Source organism: Mus musculus, chromosome 8 (genome assembly GCF_000001635.26).
Source record: "Mus musculus strain C57BL/6J chromosome 8, GRCm38.p6 C57BL/6J".
In the NCBI taxonomy this organism is placed as follows: Eukaryota; Metazoa; Chordata; class Mammalia; order Rodentia; family Muridae; genus Mus; species Mus musculus.
The window spans coordinates 111,199,955-111,218,380 of NC_000074.6; the positions used below are offsets into that span (position 1 = coordinate 111,199,955).

General features: G+C 41.5%; 1 protein-coding gene across 2 annotated transcripts in view; it reads right to left on the minus strand.

The window, feature by feature from the left end:
* Nucleotides 1-18,426, minus strand: part of Glg1 (golgi apparatus protein 1) — a 105,927-nt gene that overhangs the window by 46,671 nt on the left and 40,830 nt on the right. For both annotated transcript variants that reach the window (NM_001368315.1, NM_009149.3), the window contains exons 2-3: nucleotides 1,572-1,604; nucleotides 182-268 (exon numbers count right to left, since the gene is read on the minus strand). In NM_001368315.1, coding sequence (NP_001355244.1) covers nucleotides 182-268; nucleotides 1,572-1,604 — 120 coding nt within the window. The remainder of the gene's footprint in view (nucleotides 1-181; nucleotides 269-1,571; nucleotides 1,605-18,426) is intronic.

Consider the following 18,426-nt stretch of genomic DNA (forward strand, 5'->3'; position numbering starts at 1 on the left):
TGGGTAATCACAAAAATTAGTCTAGTTACACATCCCTGCTGAATCACAACCAAGGCAGATGAGAAAGAACTCCAAGAAAAGAAAAGCAACTGAGTCATTCATTCTCCTAACGAGGAGTGGGTCAACAGACTCTACTTTGTCCTACAAATCACAATAGCCACACAATTATTTCACACTTTACCTCGGAAATAGTTGACTTGCAAACCTCCCTGGCCACAGATTCAAATTTGGGATCAGTAGTCAGGTTCAGCTTGTAATTCCACAACAACTGGGTTCAAGGGAAGAAGAAAACAAAACAAACAAAAACCTTTTGGTTAGACCACCATGAAATTTATCATCAGTGATAAATGACAAAACTAATTATACAGTCACATAAAGCACATTGACATTTCCAGTAGCTCAAAAGTCATCACCTTCATAGACAAAAGCGCAAAATATTTACAAACATAAAGCAGCACCCAGCATTCAGGTGTTTTCTTTTTTCCTGCTAAATGACATTTTTAAAACTATGAATTTCCGGGCAGCGGTGGCGCATGCCTTTAATCCCAGCACTTGGGAGGCAGACAGAGGCAGGCGGATGTCTGAGTTTAAGGCCAGCCTGGTCTACAAAGTGAGTTCCAGGACAGCCAGGGCTACACAGAGAAACCCTGTCTCGAAAAAACAAAACAAAACAAAACAAACAAACAAACAAAAACTAAGAATTAAAATGATGTGGCACAGGGCTAGAGAAATGGTTCAGTAGCTAAGAATAGGTACTGCTCACGCAGAAGAAGTTCCCAGAACTCGGGTTCTGAGGCTTATAACTACTTAAAAATTCAGCTCCAGGGCATCTGACACTTTTTTCTGACCTCCACAGACACTGCACCCACATACACAAAACCCACAGATAGACGCATTTAATTAAAAGTAAAAATAAAAAATTAAGTGGTATTAAGAAAAACTAAACATTAAAGAAATCCCTGATAAAGTTTTGGAGAAAATATTTGCTTCCAAAAGGTCTGCCCCAAATGCTCACATGTGACAGGGTTAGTCTGAGCCTTCACAAGCTAGTGTTTTCCTTCGAGCAGCCTTAAGGAAAGCTGCTCAGATTTGAGTTTCTAGGAATATCCATCTTTACTCCTTGAAAACACCTGTCTGATCATTCACTACCTGGTTTAGGTTTTTGGTTTTGCTTTGTATTTATTTATTTAATGTATACAGGTATTCTGCCTGCTGAGATTAACCACCACGGTGGCATACCCCTCTCCTTTGAAGGTGCTATTACACAGTAGATATCTTAATGACAGTATGTTAACAAGAAGTTGTTGACTTGATAAGCAGGGAACTAATTCTTTTTATATGGCAATTGCAGTAAGGAATATCATGGGTAACTAGTATTGGCCAAGCCTAATGATTCGTACAATGAAATGGTGTTTATAAAGTTCTTTAAACAAGGCTTATTTTACTATCCACTTAAAACTAGTAGCATCAGAGAAAATATAACTCTTCCAGAAAGAAATGAAAGAGCATCCCAAAATCTGTCACCGTATTTATAAAGCACATATGGTGAGTCACTGAACATCCACACTTACATGATTGCAGTCTGAAGAAATCTCGTTCTCGGGCTAGAAGTAAAAAAAAAAAGCAAATGTTTAAAAAAACCAAACAAACACTAAAATACCCAACCCATAAAGTTTTCAAATATCACAAAAATAAAGTCAAAACCAAACTCTGAATATTTAATCAAATGTCTTTTCAGCACAGGAAGTAAACTGAAGTTGACACACCTTCCAGATCTCTGAGGGCAAATTTACCAGAAAGGTACATATGAGAAACAATCCCAGCTGGGTAGTGGTGGCGCATGCCCTTAATCCCAGCACTTGGGAGGCAGAGGCAGGCAGATTTCTGAGTTCGAGGCCAGCCTGGTCTACAGAGTGAGTTCCAGGACAGCCAGGGCTACACAGAGAAGAAACCCTGTCTCGAAAAACCAAGGGAGAAAAAAAAAGAGAGAGAGAAACAATCCCTTCTCTATCAAATGTATAATATGGAAATGGGAAAATATACTAATACAATATTTCAACAGCAACACTAGTATTCTTTAAAAAAGAAGAAGAAGAAGACATTTTCTAATTTTGAATGCTTAAGAGTAGAGTCTGGAGAGATGGCTCTGTAGTTAAGAGCACAGGCTGCTCTTCTCAAAGACCTGGGCTCAATTTCTAGCACTCACATGGCTGCCCACAACCATTTGTAACTCCAGTTCCAAGGGATCAAATGTCCTTTTCTGGATTCTATAAGCTCTGCACACATGTGGTGCACAGACATACATGTACACAAATCACAACACACATAAAAGTAAAATTAATTAAAAAAGAAACTAGAGGACCAGCTAGAGGCAGGTGCACTGACACTCACACAATGAAGGCCAGTATGGGGGTTTCTTCACTAACGAGACTTTACGTGCAGTTCCCAGCACCTCCAGCTCCATGAACCCTGATGTCATTTTTCAACCTCCAAGGGCAGCTGCACTCACATACACTCACCTATACATAGTTTTAAATAAAAATAAAGCCAAAGATGTCCGCACACAATCCAGGGTTCCTGAACTGGCAGATCACTCCTAGCACTTAGGAAGCTAAAACAAGAGAATGGCCAATTCTGAGGCCGGCTTGAGCTACATAGAGAGACTCTACCTCAGAACTACCTCCCCTAAAACCAAAGCAAGCAAACAAGAATGTCCTAGGCTTAACAGAGTACACAGGAGGCCCAACGATGATTCAAAAACTAATTTAGGACATTTTGAAACTAGGGCAAGAGGAGTGTGAATTGGAGGTGACTGGGCTATGTAATATAGCAAGACCATGTCTCAAAAAAAAATAAAGGTAGCTGAATACATCAGTTTGGGTTTGTACTCCCTGTATATATCTTTGTACTTACCCCTGACCGCTAAGACTAGAATCTGAGATAGACAGCTCAGGAAATACAAGTTACCGCCACTTAAAATGCACTTAGTTATATTTAATGACTTCATTCTTGAGTTCTTTTAAAAAAAAAAATTAAAGTAACTTTAACTTCTATTTTTGCCATTTTATTATTATAAATAACTAAATTTGTGCCAGTGGATAGATATTTGGACCCCTAATGTTTGATGTCTGTTGTCATAAATCTGACTGCTGCCTATTCTAACTCTAAGGTGTTCTCTCTCCCTCTCCCTGTCTGTCCTTGTCTCTGTCTGTCCCACTGGGAGGGAGGTTAATAGGGTCTCACTCTATATGTAGTTCTGGCTAGCCAGAAACTCAAAAGACATGTCTGCCTCTGCCAGCGTGATGGATTTAAAAGCATGCCCCTCCACTCTACCTTTTTTTTTTTTTAACTGAAGAACTAGCAATGGTGAGGTTAGGTAGCCTAGTCACACAAGTGACAGGGCCAGAATTTGCACCTACATGGTTTGAGATCAAAGTCCATTGACTTAGTTTACCCACTACGTGTGCTTGGTGTAGGGGAGGTAAAACTCTTGGTCAGGCTGCTGCTGTAGCAGTCCTGAGAGTGAGTGAGGACTCGCCCAGCTGAGCTACTGAGGAAGGCTGGCTTATTTGCTGTCCATGTCTCTGAAGGCCACACTTCTAGTTAAAGTGGAACAAAGTTCACTGTGAAGAGGTGCAGCTGAAAATCATGTAAAAATACATCTGTAATTACTACCTGACAAAATAGAGCAGTCTGTCCACAAGTGTAGTGACAGCTAGTTACTGCTAGGAGGAAAAGCTAGTTACTGCTAGGAGGAAAAGCATGGCAAAGCTCTTTGGAAAATGAAACAGCTTCACAGAAAAGCAAACACTAAACACTAGTTTAAAAGAAAACAATTTGGCCAGGCAGAGTGCTACCTGCCTTTAGTCCTAGCATCTGGGAGGAAGAGGCAGGGGGATCTCCTGAGTTCAAGGCCAGCCTGGTCTACAGAGTGGGATCCAGGACAGCCAAACCAAAGCAAATTTAATGTTACTGTAAGAAAAAGCTCTATGATGTGTACACTGAACTTCTATGTACTACTTTTTCACATTTCTTTCTTTTGGTTTTTTGAGACAGGTTTTCTCTGTGCAGCCCCGGCTGTCCTGGAACTCTGTAGACCAGGCTGGCCTCGAACTCACATACATCCTCCTACCTATGCTTCCTACTGTTGGGATTAAAAGTATGCACCAACACACTGGCTCAAATTGTTTTCTCCCCCCCCCAACCCCCCCCCCCCAGGGTTTCTCTGTGTAGCTGCAAGTTCAAGATCAAGGTGCCAGCTGATTTGGAAAATCTGAGTCCAAGACAGCCCTGGGAAAAACTTACAGGACTCTACCCGAAGAAAGGCAGAAGGGTCTAGAGAGGCATGGGCTCTTTCATGAGACTTCAGGGCCCAATCACCTCTTAAAGGTCCTGTCTCTTAATACTGTTCTGATGGCAATTGACCATAGGCTCTGAGCTCCGGCCTTCAGCCTGGGCCAGACGCTTCTGCATTTGCTATGTAGGCACTCTAGCACTGAGTTACTGTAATTGCTCTCCCCCGTGTGCCCTGGTTTTTCCAGACAGGGATTCTCTGTGTAGCCCTGGCTGTCCTGGAACTCACTCTGTAGACCAGGCTGGCCTCGAACTCAGAAATCTGCCTGCCTCTGCCTCCCATGTACTGGGATTAAAGGCGTGCGCCACCACTGCACCACTGCCCAGCTTTTTTTTTTAATTTCTCCCTCCCTCCTTCCCTCCCTCCCCTCTCTCTCAGATTTATTTATTTTATGTGCTTGTCCCCTTGTCTATCTGTGCACTCTATGCACGTGTGACCAAGGAGGCCAAAAGAACTAATGGTACCGGTGGTTGTTAACTGCCAGATGTGTAGGTGCTGGGCGACTTGAACTCCAGTTCTCTGGAAAAACAGTACCTGAATACCTGGCTCTTAATAAGCCATCTCTACAAGCACCTATTTTTCAAAATTCTTATGTCTATAGTATTGAAAACTAAAATGTTGGGTCAGCAAGACGGCTTGACAGGATAAAACCTCTAGCCCAGTGAGAAATGTCAACTTCCCCATCTTTAAAACTTTTACACAAACCTTTTAATCTTCCCAACATGCTAAACTTTTGTTTATAGAAAGCACTGGTCCCTCACTTTCTCTATAGTCCAGATGGCTTAGCAGCTGACCCTATCCTTCTTTTAAAACTAGCCAATCGGAAAGACTATGATGTTGGACCAAAGCTAGTGGGGAAGGCACAGTCCCCACCAGAATTAGAATAAAAAAAAGTAAGTGTGAGCCGGGCGTGGTGGCGCACGCCTTTAAAGTAAGTGTACTTCCTGCCCACCGTGTTCCTGCAACCTGGCTTGGACAGTGCTACACCCTTTTGCAAAAAGCAATTGGCTTGTTCAGATGTGTCACTTTGTTCCAGTGTTTCCTACATGAGACTACTCTTTCTTTGTTTCTATCACACAGAAAGATAGCAGACATCATAAATCCCATGGAAACCCTGTGGTAGAAGGCTAGAACCAACTCCAAAAGCTGTCCTCTGACTCCCACAAGTGTGCTCTAACAAATGCACACTTGCATGCACACACATATATAACTATTTTTTAATTTATAAAGGAATTATTAACAAGTCAAAGAATTACACAAAGTATTAAGAAGAAAACTACTTCTACTGAACTATTAATTCAATTCAGAATTTAATAGGAATTAACATCCATAGTTATTTATAAAACCTACTTAAAGTGGGCCTTATTAGGCTGATGGGTAATGATCAGACTATACTGCACTATTGTGAACGTTTACCTACTTGTCTCAATAAGAACAAACACTTAAATGCCTTTGAGTCCCTGAAATCAGCCTCCACACCCTGAGAATCGATTTTAACTTTGTTTTTAACTACTCAATTTCAAGTGATAATTTAAAACTTTTAACAGTTTATTAACAAGAATTTGTTCTTACCTTATTTATGTAGTATTCTACACTAATCCCTTTTAATTTATATACAAGACAATATCATAATCTTATCATTCAAATACATTTCAGACTAAAAGAGTATTTGTGGGCTGCTGAGATTGTTCAGAGGAAAAAAGTGCCAAGTCTGAAAACCTCAGTTTGATAACAGTGTCCCTAGTTATCCTCTGACTTCCATAGGAGTGAGGTGGCACATGAAATAAACAAGTAAAATGTAATTTAAAAATTAACAAAACAAAACAAAAACAAGAACAGGGATGGTGGCACATAGCTTCAATCTCAGTAGAGGCAAAAGGATCTCTCTGAGTTTGAGGCTAGCCTGGTCTTTATAGTAAATTCCAGGCTAGCCAGGGCTATATATTGAAATCCTATTTCAGACTCTAGGGACTCTATAGGAAGAGCAGCAGAGTCAACTAACCTGAAACCTTATGGTGGAGGGAAGGAGTGTCCCCCAAAGACTAAATCACTAACCAAAGAGTGAACGTGGGCTAAATCTAGCCCACCCGCCCACCCGCATATGTAGCAGATATACAACTTGGTTTTAATGCAGGTTCCCCAACAACTGGAGCAGGAGCTGCCCCTGGACCTGTTGCTTGCCTATGAATTCCGTTCCCCTAACTGGGCAGCCTCGTCTGGCCTCAGTGAGAGAGGTTGTGCCAAGTCCTTCAGTGACTTTCAGATCGTAGGCTTGAAAGCCATCTTATAGCAAAGGTGAACTAGAGTCATTCTTGTTTATGATTAAATCTGTTTTTCAAGGATTGAGCTATGCCCTATCTGTAACCTTAACTACAAATGGTTCTATACTGCCTGTTCCAAGAAATGGCAATTACACCTTTGCTTCAAGAGGCTGTTAAGACCACCTTGCAAGCAGGTCTTTGTTTCAGGATGTTGTTATAACCAAGTTGTAATGCTTATGTTCTGCTCTGTTTCTGTAACCCGACCTATTTGCTTGTCAAATCCCCCCATTTGGAAACCCCCCACTCCTGAACTATAAAAACCCTTGTCTTCTTCATGTCTATGATCTCTTCAACTCCACATTAAGGAAAGACAGCATGTGTACATTAATAAAAAGAGCTTGCTTTAATTAATTCAGCTATGATTTGGGTCAGTGGTATTTCTCCTCACATCTCTGGGGTTAACACTATATTCTAGTATTCTTGTCTCCTATTGAAAAGTGTGCCCGGCTCTGTTTGCATGGAGAAGACATAGGAAGCAGATACTGAATCTAACCTCCTGACTGGAGCAAAGCCCAATCAAATAACCTGCACAACCACACACAGGAAAACAAATATCCTTATGGAGGAAATGGTAAATGAGTCCTGAATCCTTCAACTAGTAAGAGAGCCAATCTACTGACAACCAGACAACTGTATTTTCATGTCACTAATAAGTTCTGATTATTTATGACATAATGAAACATAGAAGAACTTTAGAAGCCAGTTTTTTCCACTTTTTTAGTGATTTTGAGCTTTCTGACTGACACTCCCCCCCTCTCCTCTCTCTCTCTCTCTCTCTTCTCTCTCACACACACACACACACACACACACACACACACACACACAGGCACACACACAGGCACACACACACACACACACACACACACACACAGGCACACACACACACACACACACACACACACACACAGGCACACACACACACACACACACACACACACACACACACACACACAGGCACACACACACACAGGCACATTCCCATATCAGAGCAGAACTTGTGGGAACTGGTTTTCTTTCCACCTTGTGTTTTCTGGGAATCAAATTCAGTTGGTTAGGCTTGGCAGCCTATGAAAATTAACTTCACTGCCAATGAAAATTAACTGGAAGCCGGACGTGGTGGCGCACGCCTTTAATCCCAGCACTCGGGAGGCAGAGGCAAGCGAATTTCTGAGTTCGAGGCCAGCCTGGTAACAAAGTGAGTTCTAGGACAGCCACAGAGAAACCCTGTCTCAAAAAAACAAAAAAAAAACAAAAAAAAAAAAAGAAAGAAAATTAACTGGAGTAAGCATAGATGTATAGTAGGTTAGCCATTTGATAAGGAACTAAATTACAGAAATTTCAAAACCAATGTGGGTGCTAACTCTGGTTGCTTCTCAGAATGTACTAATTCCACAATACCCCAATCAAATCATTTCTACCAAACACGGTCAGGACTAAAGGTAACCTATAAGCCCCACTTGCCCAGGGACAGCTGACTTCTGGTATGCTGGAGGCTACACATGTAAGCTAACAAGTTAGATTCTTTCACCTCAGTAAACAAGGTTGGTTGCCCCAACTGCACAGGACATGCTTGGTCACAGGCAGGCAGGAGACACTTAAGCAGGACATCAGGATGTATACTTGCTTCCACTGGACTAGGACAGGGAGCATGCTGCCATGTGGGTTTTGTTTTTATGAGCATCTGACTGACCTAACTCAGCACCATTCTCTGGGAATCCTGGGTACGGACCTTGCCCGTATTAAATTATGCTTGCTTTAATTGTACAGTTATGACTTGGTCTTTCTCTTAGCGATTTTCAAGATTAAGAACACCTATTTCCTCTACACTGAATGCAGATTCCCTTTAACACTGATTACCTTTACTCCTAAAAGAACAGCACAGGACACAAACCCCAGAATTACTAAGGCAGAATATAGTTAAGAGCGTTCCTCCATTTTTCTAGCCACCAGTGAAACAATCCCCAAAATGGAATTAACCAATATTTATTTTGAAGGAACTCTGGCCAGCCGGAGCATGGCAGGTATGGCTCTGACAGGCCTTGCCTTTCTCCCAGATTCCCTATGCCTTGCTAAAAAAACATTAGATTATATTCCTAAAGCTAGCTACCAAAGCCTATGCCCTTATTTGGCTACTTCTTCCTCCTGAAAGTGACAAACAAGGTCCAGCTATCAAAGTATTGAGGTCTAGTAATTAAAAGCCCCTAATTAACCTACCCAATTAAAAGTAAACACCTCATCCTAATGTGGAGTTTCCCCTTTACCTTTATATACCACAATTTTCCTAAGGGCCCTGTCTGTCTCCTCTCTATCCAGAGGCAGTCCTTTGTGTCCCTCTGACACAAATACCCCTTCCTCCTCTCCCTCACTCTCTATTTCCTATCTTTGTCTTTTATTTCCTGCCCTCTGTTCCTCTGGGGTAAATAAATCTCGTTTGTGCTGAGAAGTTGGTCTTGGGGGTCCTGAGCCAATACTGATTAGTTCAGAATACAGTAGTATAGAAAATTTTCTAGGTCAAGCAAATGTAGGTTATGAGGCAGATCTAAATAATTACTTAGAGCAGTAGTTCTCAATCTATGGGTCATGATCTGGGGATCGAATATCACATATTCTGCATATCAAATATATAATTACAGTTTATAACAGTAGCAAAATGGCAGCAATGAAGTAGCAACCAAATAATTGTATGGTTGGGTGCCACCAACCTATGTTAAAGGATTGTAGCATTAGGAAGGTTGAGAACCATTGAGAATGAGTTATACGCAAGGACAAGTGGGAGAACATTTGGGAGGCCGAAGCAGAGAAACCCACCAAAGGCCAACCTGAGCACACAGCAGGAGACAATGCACCTAATTTCCACAAACAACATTTTTTATAATATAGGAGGGAGGGGGGGAAGGAAGGAAGGAAGGAAGGAAGGAAGGAAGGAAGGAAGGAAGGAAGGAGAGAGAGAGACAGAGAATGAGGGGGGAGGTCAACCTTGGGTGTCATTCTTCAGTATCTGCTCACCTTGTATTTTAAGACAGGGTCTCTCATTGAGACCCAAGGCTCACTGAATAAGCTACACTGGCTGGCCTCCAGATCCTCATCTCTCCATCTCCTCTGAGTAGGAGGATCACAAGTGTGCACACTACACTCACTTTTTCATGTGGGTTCACATAGTTCTCATGCTTGCAAGGCAAACACTTTCCCAAGTAGTTTCCCAGCCTCATATGTTTTAATGGATTTTAAAATATAAGTAATATTAGAATATTCATTAATATATACATTAGAGGTAATAACTAAAATCCAAGTGGCTGGGTGCACATGTGAAGGATTTTTTTTTTTTTACTTAAATCTTTTGAAGGGGGAAGATCCACCTTTAATCTGGGCCACACCCTCTGGTGGTGGCAGCCTATACAAAGGAGGAGGAAGGAGGAAGCTTGTGTGCTCTGCCTGCTTGGTCTCACTGGCAAATCCATTCCCTCACTGACATGAGAGCCTACTTTTCAGGATTCTGGCATATCCTGAAGAAAAGCTGAGTCATCCAGCCTCATGGACTGAACAACTCCTGAACTCTTAGGCTTTCTACTGGTGGACAGCCATTGTTAGACTAACTGGGCACAGCCTGTAAACCACTCTAATATTACTCTAATATTAATACACACACACACTCTCTACTATCATTTGTATTCCTCCAGAAAAGCCTGACTAACACAGATATGCATAATTTTTCAAATGATAAGGATAGAGAACTGAAATTTGGGGTAGATGGTTAACATGGCTCAATGGTTAACAGTTTCCAGCACCCACTCATAACTACCTATAACTCCAGTTCAACTGCCCTCTTCTTACCTCCGAGAGCACTAGGCACACATATGGTGCACCAACATACATGTGAGCAAAGCATTCACACACACATAAAATAAAGATTTTAAATCTTAAAACAAAAAAGCAGTAGCTAAGGGGAGAACCCAGCACACGTACCCACCCTCAACGTAGTGGGAAGTAAAATGGAGAAGGAACTTGGAGGTGTTGGAGTAACTGCAGCAAACAAAGGCAGTAAGACAGGAGAGAGGATGACCAGAGTACTTGGAGATACTTGCCCAGCTCCAATAAAAACCAACACTGGTGTATCAGAGCCTAAGCTGTCACGTAACTGATACTACATTTCTTCCAACATAACATCCTGGACACAAATGGGACTATGCACAAGTTTACAGGCAAAGTTATTTAAGTACAAAGAAACTGACTAACATAACCAGACATACTCTTGCTAAGTGGCAAACTAGGCTATAAAGAATGACGATGAATGATAATGAGAGACTTAAGGTGAGCTTTCAGTGTGATGCCACTCCCCCAAAAGATGGCTTGGTAGGGTAGTCAGGTATAATACACAAATTTAGTATTCTAGGATCTTAATTTTAAAATTTTATTGGTGATGACGATGACGACGACAAGAATGTGTAGGTATATTATTTGTGAGCACAGGCACACGGACTCCACAGTGCAGGTGTGGAAGACAGAGGACAACTTTCAGGAGCAGGTTCTCTCTTTCCATGATGAGTTCCAGGGATGTCAACTGTCAGGCTTGCATGACAAGTAATTTCACCCACTGAGGCTCTTTAAAATATAAAATGGTTTAATTTGGCAGTTAAATGATGAATTCAGATGTAGGCAGATGACACAGTTAGATAAACTAGGGACCTAGACTAGCCCTTAAATAGCCACCCTGAATTATGAGAGCGTGGCTCACCTTACTTAGCTTTTCTCCATCAGTGACTCAGAAGTTGTGGCTATTCTTGTACTTAACCTCCTCCTCAGGAAAAGCAAAACTGAAACAGTTGATTTTAAGACTTAAAATTCCTAGCCCTTCCTCAAAGCTCCATAAATTCAGAGCTGGTTGTAAGGGAAGGGATATTTGGGAGAAGAACGATGCCTAGCACCTGGGAGGCTCAGACAAGAGGACAAGGTCTTACCCAGTATGAAGACCACGCATGGAAAGGTGCCTGACTATCAGAACTACAGTCCACATCCACACACGTTTATGACTTTATGACTTGAAACTGCTGAGGGCAGGCTTTGGACTTGAACTGATTCTGTTCATAGGCTTAGGATTCATAGACTCAATATGCTTTTGGAGCCCGAGATCATCTTGAAATCCAATACAAACGTTTGTGGAAACTTTTTGTTTTAAATCCCCCAAAGATTTACTAGACAAAGGAAAATTATAAAACATTGTTTAGGAGGTAGACTGATAGCTCAGTGGTTAAGAGAACCTTCTGCTCTTCCAGAGGACACAAGTTTGAGTCCTAGCACCCATGCCAGCCACAACTGCCTATAACCTCATCTGGTCCCTGAGGGCACCTGTACACACACACATACACATAAACTTTAGAAAATTAAATATGAACTTAATAATTTAAGCATTAATTGAGGTTCTTTCCATGAATCTCTAAAATCTGTGATGTAGAATTTAAATATAGAAGTATGTTGAATTTTCAGTCTTTGTTTGTTTGGTTTGAGACAGGGTTTCTCTGTGTAGCCCTGGCTGTCCTGGAACTCAGTTTGTAGACCAGGCTGGCCTCAAACTCAGAAATCTGCCTGCCTCTGCCTCCCGAGTGCTGGGATCAAAGGTGTGCGCCACTACGCCTGGCTGAATTTTCAGTCTTTTAATGCAAGTAATTTGCATATTATCATGGCCACCACTAAGTTACTTCAATCATTCTCACTGTTCAAAGTCATAACAAAGAGTTTTCAGAATAAATTATTGAATTGGTTTAGGTCTGAATGTTCTCTATTGAACTGACAATCCCATTCACTTACATGGAAGGTTTTTATAAGAAGCATAAATATAAATAGATGTACTCACTAAGGTAAACTGGCCAAAATACTGAGTCTTGCCAGAGAAATTAACAGATTTCTAATACTAACTAAATAAAAATACTTGACAGGAATCTGTCTGCAGAGACTGGCTAATAAGAATTTCAGTACTGTGGAGATTGGAATGCTGCAGGTCCAGAGGCTAATTACCTTGGGCTAAGTGCTGGCCCTCTAGAGCAATCATTCCTTGCCCCAAGTAAGAACTAGCAGCTTGTGATAGTAGATAAAAAGCCTCTTGATTAGAATCTATAGATTTAGCAGAAAACCAGCTTCTACCAGCCTCAAAGACAGAAATGCCAGCAGATATTATCTTCAACCTACAGGAAATCTCCCTAGTAGATGTACCTGACTCTCTAATACACCCATCAATGCATTTTAAACTTGCCTTGATTTCTGACTTTTTCTGTTCTATAGAACCATAAAAAGGTTACAAAAATGTTTCCACATCAGAACATGGACTTTGGGGTAACCTATATGTGTACCCAGATATGAACACTCAAAATGGCTCCAGAATAAACAATTCCTTTAAGATGAGCACTGTGGTTTTTGTGTGGACATAACCTAGAAACTATCCCAGTTTCTGAGACAGAAACTGAGAGTTGGGTGGTGACTAGAATACTAAGCACCCTAAAGTTTTATCAACTCAAGTTGAAACACCCACCAGAAGAATGCAAAAAAAAGTTGCTTTTCCTAAGTATTAGCTACTGAATTCACAACAGATCTGCTTATCAATGAAAATGTCCTTGAAACATTTGGAAGGCAGCACAAACAGATGCCTCCTCCTGATTAGGTACATTCTGCAGTAATACCTTCAATTCATACAGGAGTTCATTTAGTGAATCCCCAATCACAGGCACAATTCATTTACTAATCTAGTTCAAAGCCTGCTCCTAAAGCAAAATGAATATAACATAATTGTTTATCTAACGGGATAAACTCTTTATAGCTTTGGAAAAACTGTCCCTGAGTAAGTCCCCTCAGATTCAAAACTACTTTCCGCTCAGTGGCTAATTTCTGCTCATGCAGAGGGCAAAGCTGAACTCTATTTTCCAGAGGATGGTGATTAGCACAGGGGTATATCCCTAACAGTGCTGACGCACTAAAGAGGGGTGCTTTTGCTGGGTACAGTGGTCCACTCATCTGCAAGGCCAGCACTTTGGAAGCGGAGGCAGTTAGGAGTTCAAGGCCATCCTTGGGCTACATGAAGACAGTCTCAACACTTCTCTCCCTAACAAACGGGAAATACAAAGTCTGGCTTTACTAAAAAGTGTAATAAATGGAAGTAAGCCAAGGACCCTCACACCACCATCTAACCATTATTTACAGTTCACAGCTAAATAAAGAGTAGAGGAGGGGGCTGGAGAAATGGCTCACCGGTTAAGAGCACTGACTGCTTTTCCAAAGGTCCTGAGTTCAATTCCCAGCAACCACATGGTGGCTCCCAACCATCCGTAATGGGATTTGATGCCCTTTTCTGGTGTGTCTGAAGACAGCTATGATGTACTCATACATACATACATACATACATACATACATACACACACACACACACACACACACACACACACACACACACACACACATATATGCCGGGGGCAGTGACACACACCTTTAATCCCAGCACTCGGGAGGCAGAGGCAGGCAGATTTCTGAGTTTGAGGCCAGCCTGGTCTACAAAGTGAGTTCCAGGACAGCCAAGGGCTATACAGAGAAACCCTGTCTCCAAAAACAAAAACAAAAACAAAAACAAAACAAAACAAAACAAAAAAGCGTAGAGGAGGGGAAGTGCTGCTGGTATTTTAAAGGAAAAACACAGCACTATCAGTACCACAGAGAAAGCAACAGGAGAGTGTGGGGAGGACGGCTACTGAGCTAACCCTTAAATGGTATGGTTCCTTGTAAGCTGCTGTCTAGATGTTGAGGCAGGTGATGCGGGCTTGTATGGGACTAAAACAGGATGATGGAGGTATTGTTGGAAAGGCATCTTCTATGTAGATACCTGAGCGAGAAAGTGAGTAACCCTATGCTGACCATTCACAGGATTATTTATTTAGTATCTCCTGATATGTAGCAGGATAACCATAAGGCTTTAATGTACCTCAAGGTAGGTTCAACTTGTTTTCCAATAATCCAAATTAACATGTTACACTAAGTCCTGAGTAATGGGTTTAACTTACTTTCATTACTTGTGTTCTTCTCAAGTGATAAGACAACACCGTGGTAAATATTTTAGTTACTCGCTTACATAGGAACATGCTTGGTTTTAAAAGGGGTAAAGGAGTCAGGCAAGAGAGATACAGGAATGGTCTGAGAAAAATAAACAGGCAAAGGTTCCGGGATATGCAGATCTTTTTTATAGGACCTACTTCAATTACAGGTACTTCTAAGGGAACAATTTAATTCTGGGACTAGTCTACCACTTGAATTAGACCAAATCAAGTTGCTACATAGTCAGCCAGGACTATGATTCTAGCTCTCAGGATGTAAGGAAAGAGTACTGCTGATGGTTGAACACCAGTTTGAGGGACCAGAGTGAAACTGTCTCAAAAATAAATAAATACCACTATTTGAAACAACAAATGCAGCTGAAATGATAGAAGCTAACTACCTACTTTGAGAAATGCTGCTAAATTAATGAACAGTAATAAAGATGCAATCTTTTATAAACATTCTCCTTAATCTCTAAATCATATCTATGCCTTCTAACGTAGTAATTTACTAATATAAAATCAATTAACTTAATAACAAAAAGAACAAAACATGATAGATACAGAGAATCCTTTTGATGGTACTCCACTTGAATTTAAGACCTACACAAATTACAATGTCCACAATGTAGTTATCATAGAAGAGAATCAGAAAAAGCAAGACATTTTGATTCCAACGGCTACAAATCAACCTGAATTTCCTAAGAGCACAAGATTACCACTTCAAGCAGGAGAAAATAACTTCAGAGAAGTAAACAAGGAGGAGGAACAGGAGAACAAAGGCAGAACAGTGACAGGTCTTTTAAAAAAATGCAGGGTGTAATGGCAGCGCCTTTCCACCTACCACTTGGGAGGCAAGGGTAGGCCTGGTCTACATAGCAACTTCCTGGACAGCCAGAGAGACCCAGTCTCAATGCTCCACCACAAATTATTTTATTTACTTATATGTGCATGTTCAAGTGACTGTGTATATGTTCATGTGTATGTGCAGATGAGTGTGCCTGTGTGGGTATGGAGGCCAGAAAATGTAAGATCCCTGGAGTTAAAGGCTCTTGTAGGACATCTGACTTGTTATGTGAGTGCTGGGATCTAAACTCCTAACTATGCAGGGATTAAAGAATTACTTGGGCTGGCGAGATGGCTCAGCGGGTAAGAGCACCCGATTGCTCTTCCGAAGGTCCAGAGTTCAAATCCCAGCAACCACATGGTGGCTCACAACCATCCGTAACAAGATCTGACTCCCTCTTCTGGTGTGTCTGAAGACAGCTACAGTGTACTTACATATAATAACAAATAAATCTTAAAAAGAATTACTTATTGTATGTATATGAGTACACTGTAGCTGTCTTCAGACACACCAGAAGAGGGCATCAGATTCCATTACAGATGGCTGTGAGCAACCATGTGGTTGCTGAGAATTGAACTCAGGACCTCTAGAAGAGCAGTCAGTGCTCTTAACCACTGAGCCATCTCTCCAGCCCCAGGAAGCACTCTTAAAATATTGTTTTAAAATAGTTCCTAAGTATGGCTGTAATTTAAACATGTGCTCCTTCCCTAGTCCAGAATGTTCCTCTCCAGCAGCCATTACTAACTATTCCTAAGTATCCATCACTGCACAGTCTAACAGTGGCTACAGAGTACAGACTTTGGAAAGAGAGATCTCTATCAAATGCAGGCTCTTCAAGAAACTCTGTGTGCTCACATGTAGGTATAATGGAACAAAACAATATAACCCTTGTTGTAAGCAAATAGATATTATCTATAGTTGCAAAAGAAATATTCTATACGTAAGAATATTAATTTTGGGTGCTTGAGAGATGGCTCAGTGGATAAGGGCGCCAACTCCTCTTCTGTAGGTCCTGAGTTCAAACCACAGCAACCACATGGTGGCTCACAACCATCCGTAATGAGATCTGATGCCCTCTTCTGGGGTGTCTGAAGACAGCTACAGTGTACTTACGTAAAATAAATAAATAAATAAATCTTTTTTTAAAAAAAGTATTAATTTTGCTATGTCCCAACAGGATGAACCAATCTCAAAAATTAAAGTCTAGACCAGGTGCAATGGCACACTCCTTTACTCTCAGTGATAGGTTTCAAACCTGAACAAATGGCTGAGGTGCCTATTAATATATCAAAGTGAACCTGGCCACCAGAGTCTCCCTGCATCCCCCAGACCTATTGGTACAGGGAGTCCTCCTGGTTGGCATAGACACCCCCACTTCTACCCCAAACTCTCTAGCACAAGGGACTAGGCTGCTTTTCCCAGTATAATCTAACCATTTTGGTTACCTGCTCTCTTTTGTACCTGGTCCCCCAGCTCTCCCCTCTCCCTCCCCATCTTCCTATGAGGCCTGGGTCAGGGTCATGTCCACTCTGGACTCTCCTAGATGTCCCTGTTTCTGGCTATACTTTTCTATATAAATGTTCTCCTACACCATACCTAGAAGCAGTCATTTCCTTTCCTTTCTATTTCTTTTTTTCCATTCACTCAGTACTCAGAAGGCAGAGACAGGAGGATCTCTGAGTTTGAAGCCAGTCTGGTCTACATAGCAAGCTCCAGAACAGCCAGAGACTACACAGAGAGAGACACATGGCAGACATATGAACCCACACATACAAATAAATAAACTTTTTTTTTCATAAACACATCTCTTTAAATCTAGGGCCAGGAGATGGAGAGATGGCTCAGCGGTTAAAGGCACTGGTTGCTCTTCCAGAGGATCCAGGTTTGATTCCCAGCACCCAAATGACAGTTCACAACCATCTGTAACTCCAGTTCCAGGGAATCTAATACCACCTCTGCTATTAGGATATCTGAGCATATCCCAGGCATACACACAGGCAAACAGCAAACACTGACCCACACACTTTAAAAAGTAAAAATAAAAAACTCCTAAAGTCAGGTACAGAGCATGCAATTGTAATTCCAGGACTCAAGAGGCACAAGGGTCATGAGGTTGAGATTTGCCTGAGCTAAATACCCAAACGATACTGGGTGGTAGTGGTGGGGTGTGTGTTGTGTCAGAAATTTCACTTCTTATAAGGTAAATGCTATGGTTTGAGTAGGTCCTTCAAAGTACATGTGTTTTAGAGCCTTATTTTCTCAGCGGCAATGCTGGCAAGTGAGGCCTAGCAGGAGGCACAGCTGAGCCCTTATGAATGGATGGAATACCATCCATGCTCGAGGTTGGTTCCCTTTTCTCTTTTGCTCCTCTCCCATTCTAATCTCTCATCCCACACATATATTAACAATCTTATGTTTGCAATCTCTCTTCCTTCCGGATATTTGGTCAGGGTGGGAAACAAACAAACAAACAAAAAGAGCACACTGGTGTAAGTTTGCAAGCACTTATGGGACACTAAACTATATTCTAAAAAGCATATATTCCTCTTTCCCACAATAGCTCTTCAAAAGCTTCTGAGACCCTATTAATTTTAAGGATGTGTTTATAATATATCAGATACTGAAGCTGGGAAGAGCTGGAAGGCTTAATTTATATGATACTGTGATGTGCCATACTCCTCAGCTAGCCTGGGTCAACATGCTTGCTTTAATGAGATAAGCATATGGGAACAGCAGCTCTGCTTCATGTCAGGCAATGTCGCTACAGTGTGTGGGTTTCCTCGTAACAGCAGTCCTACCATCTGGTGCAGCTTGTGTTGGCATTGTCAGGACAGACGA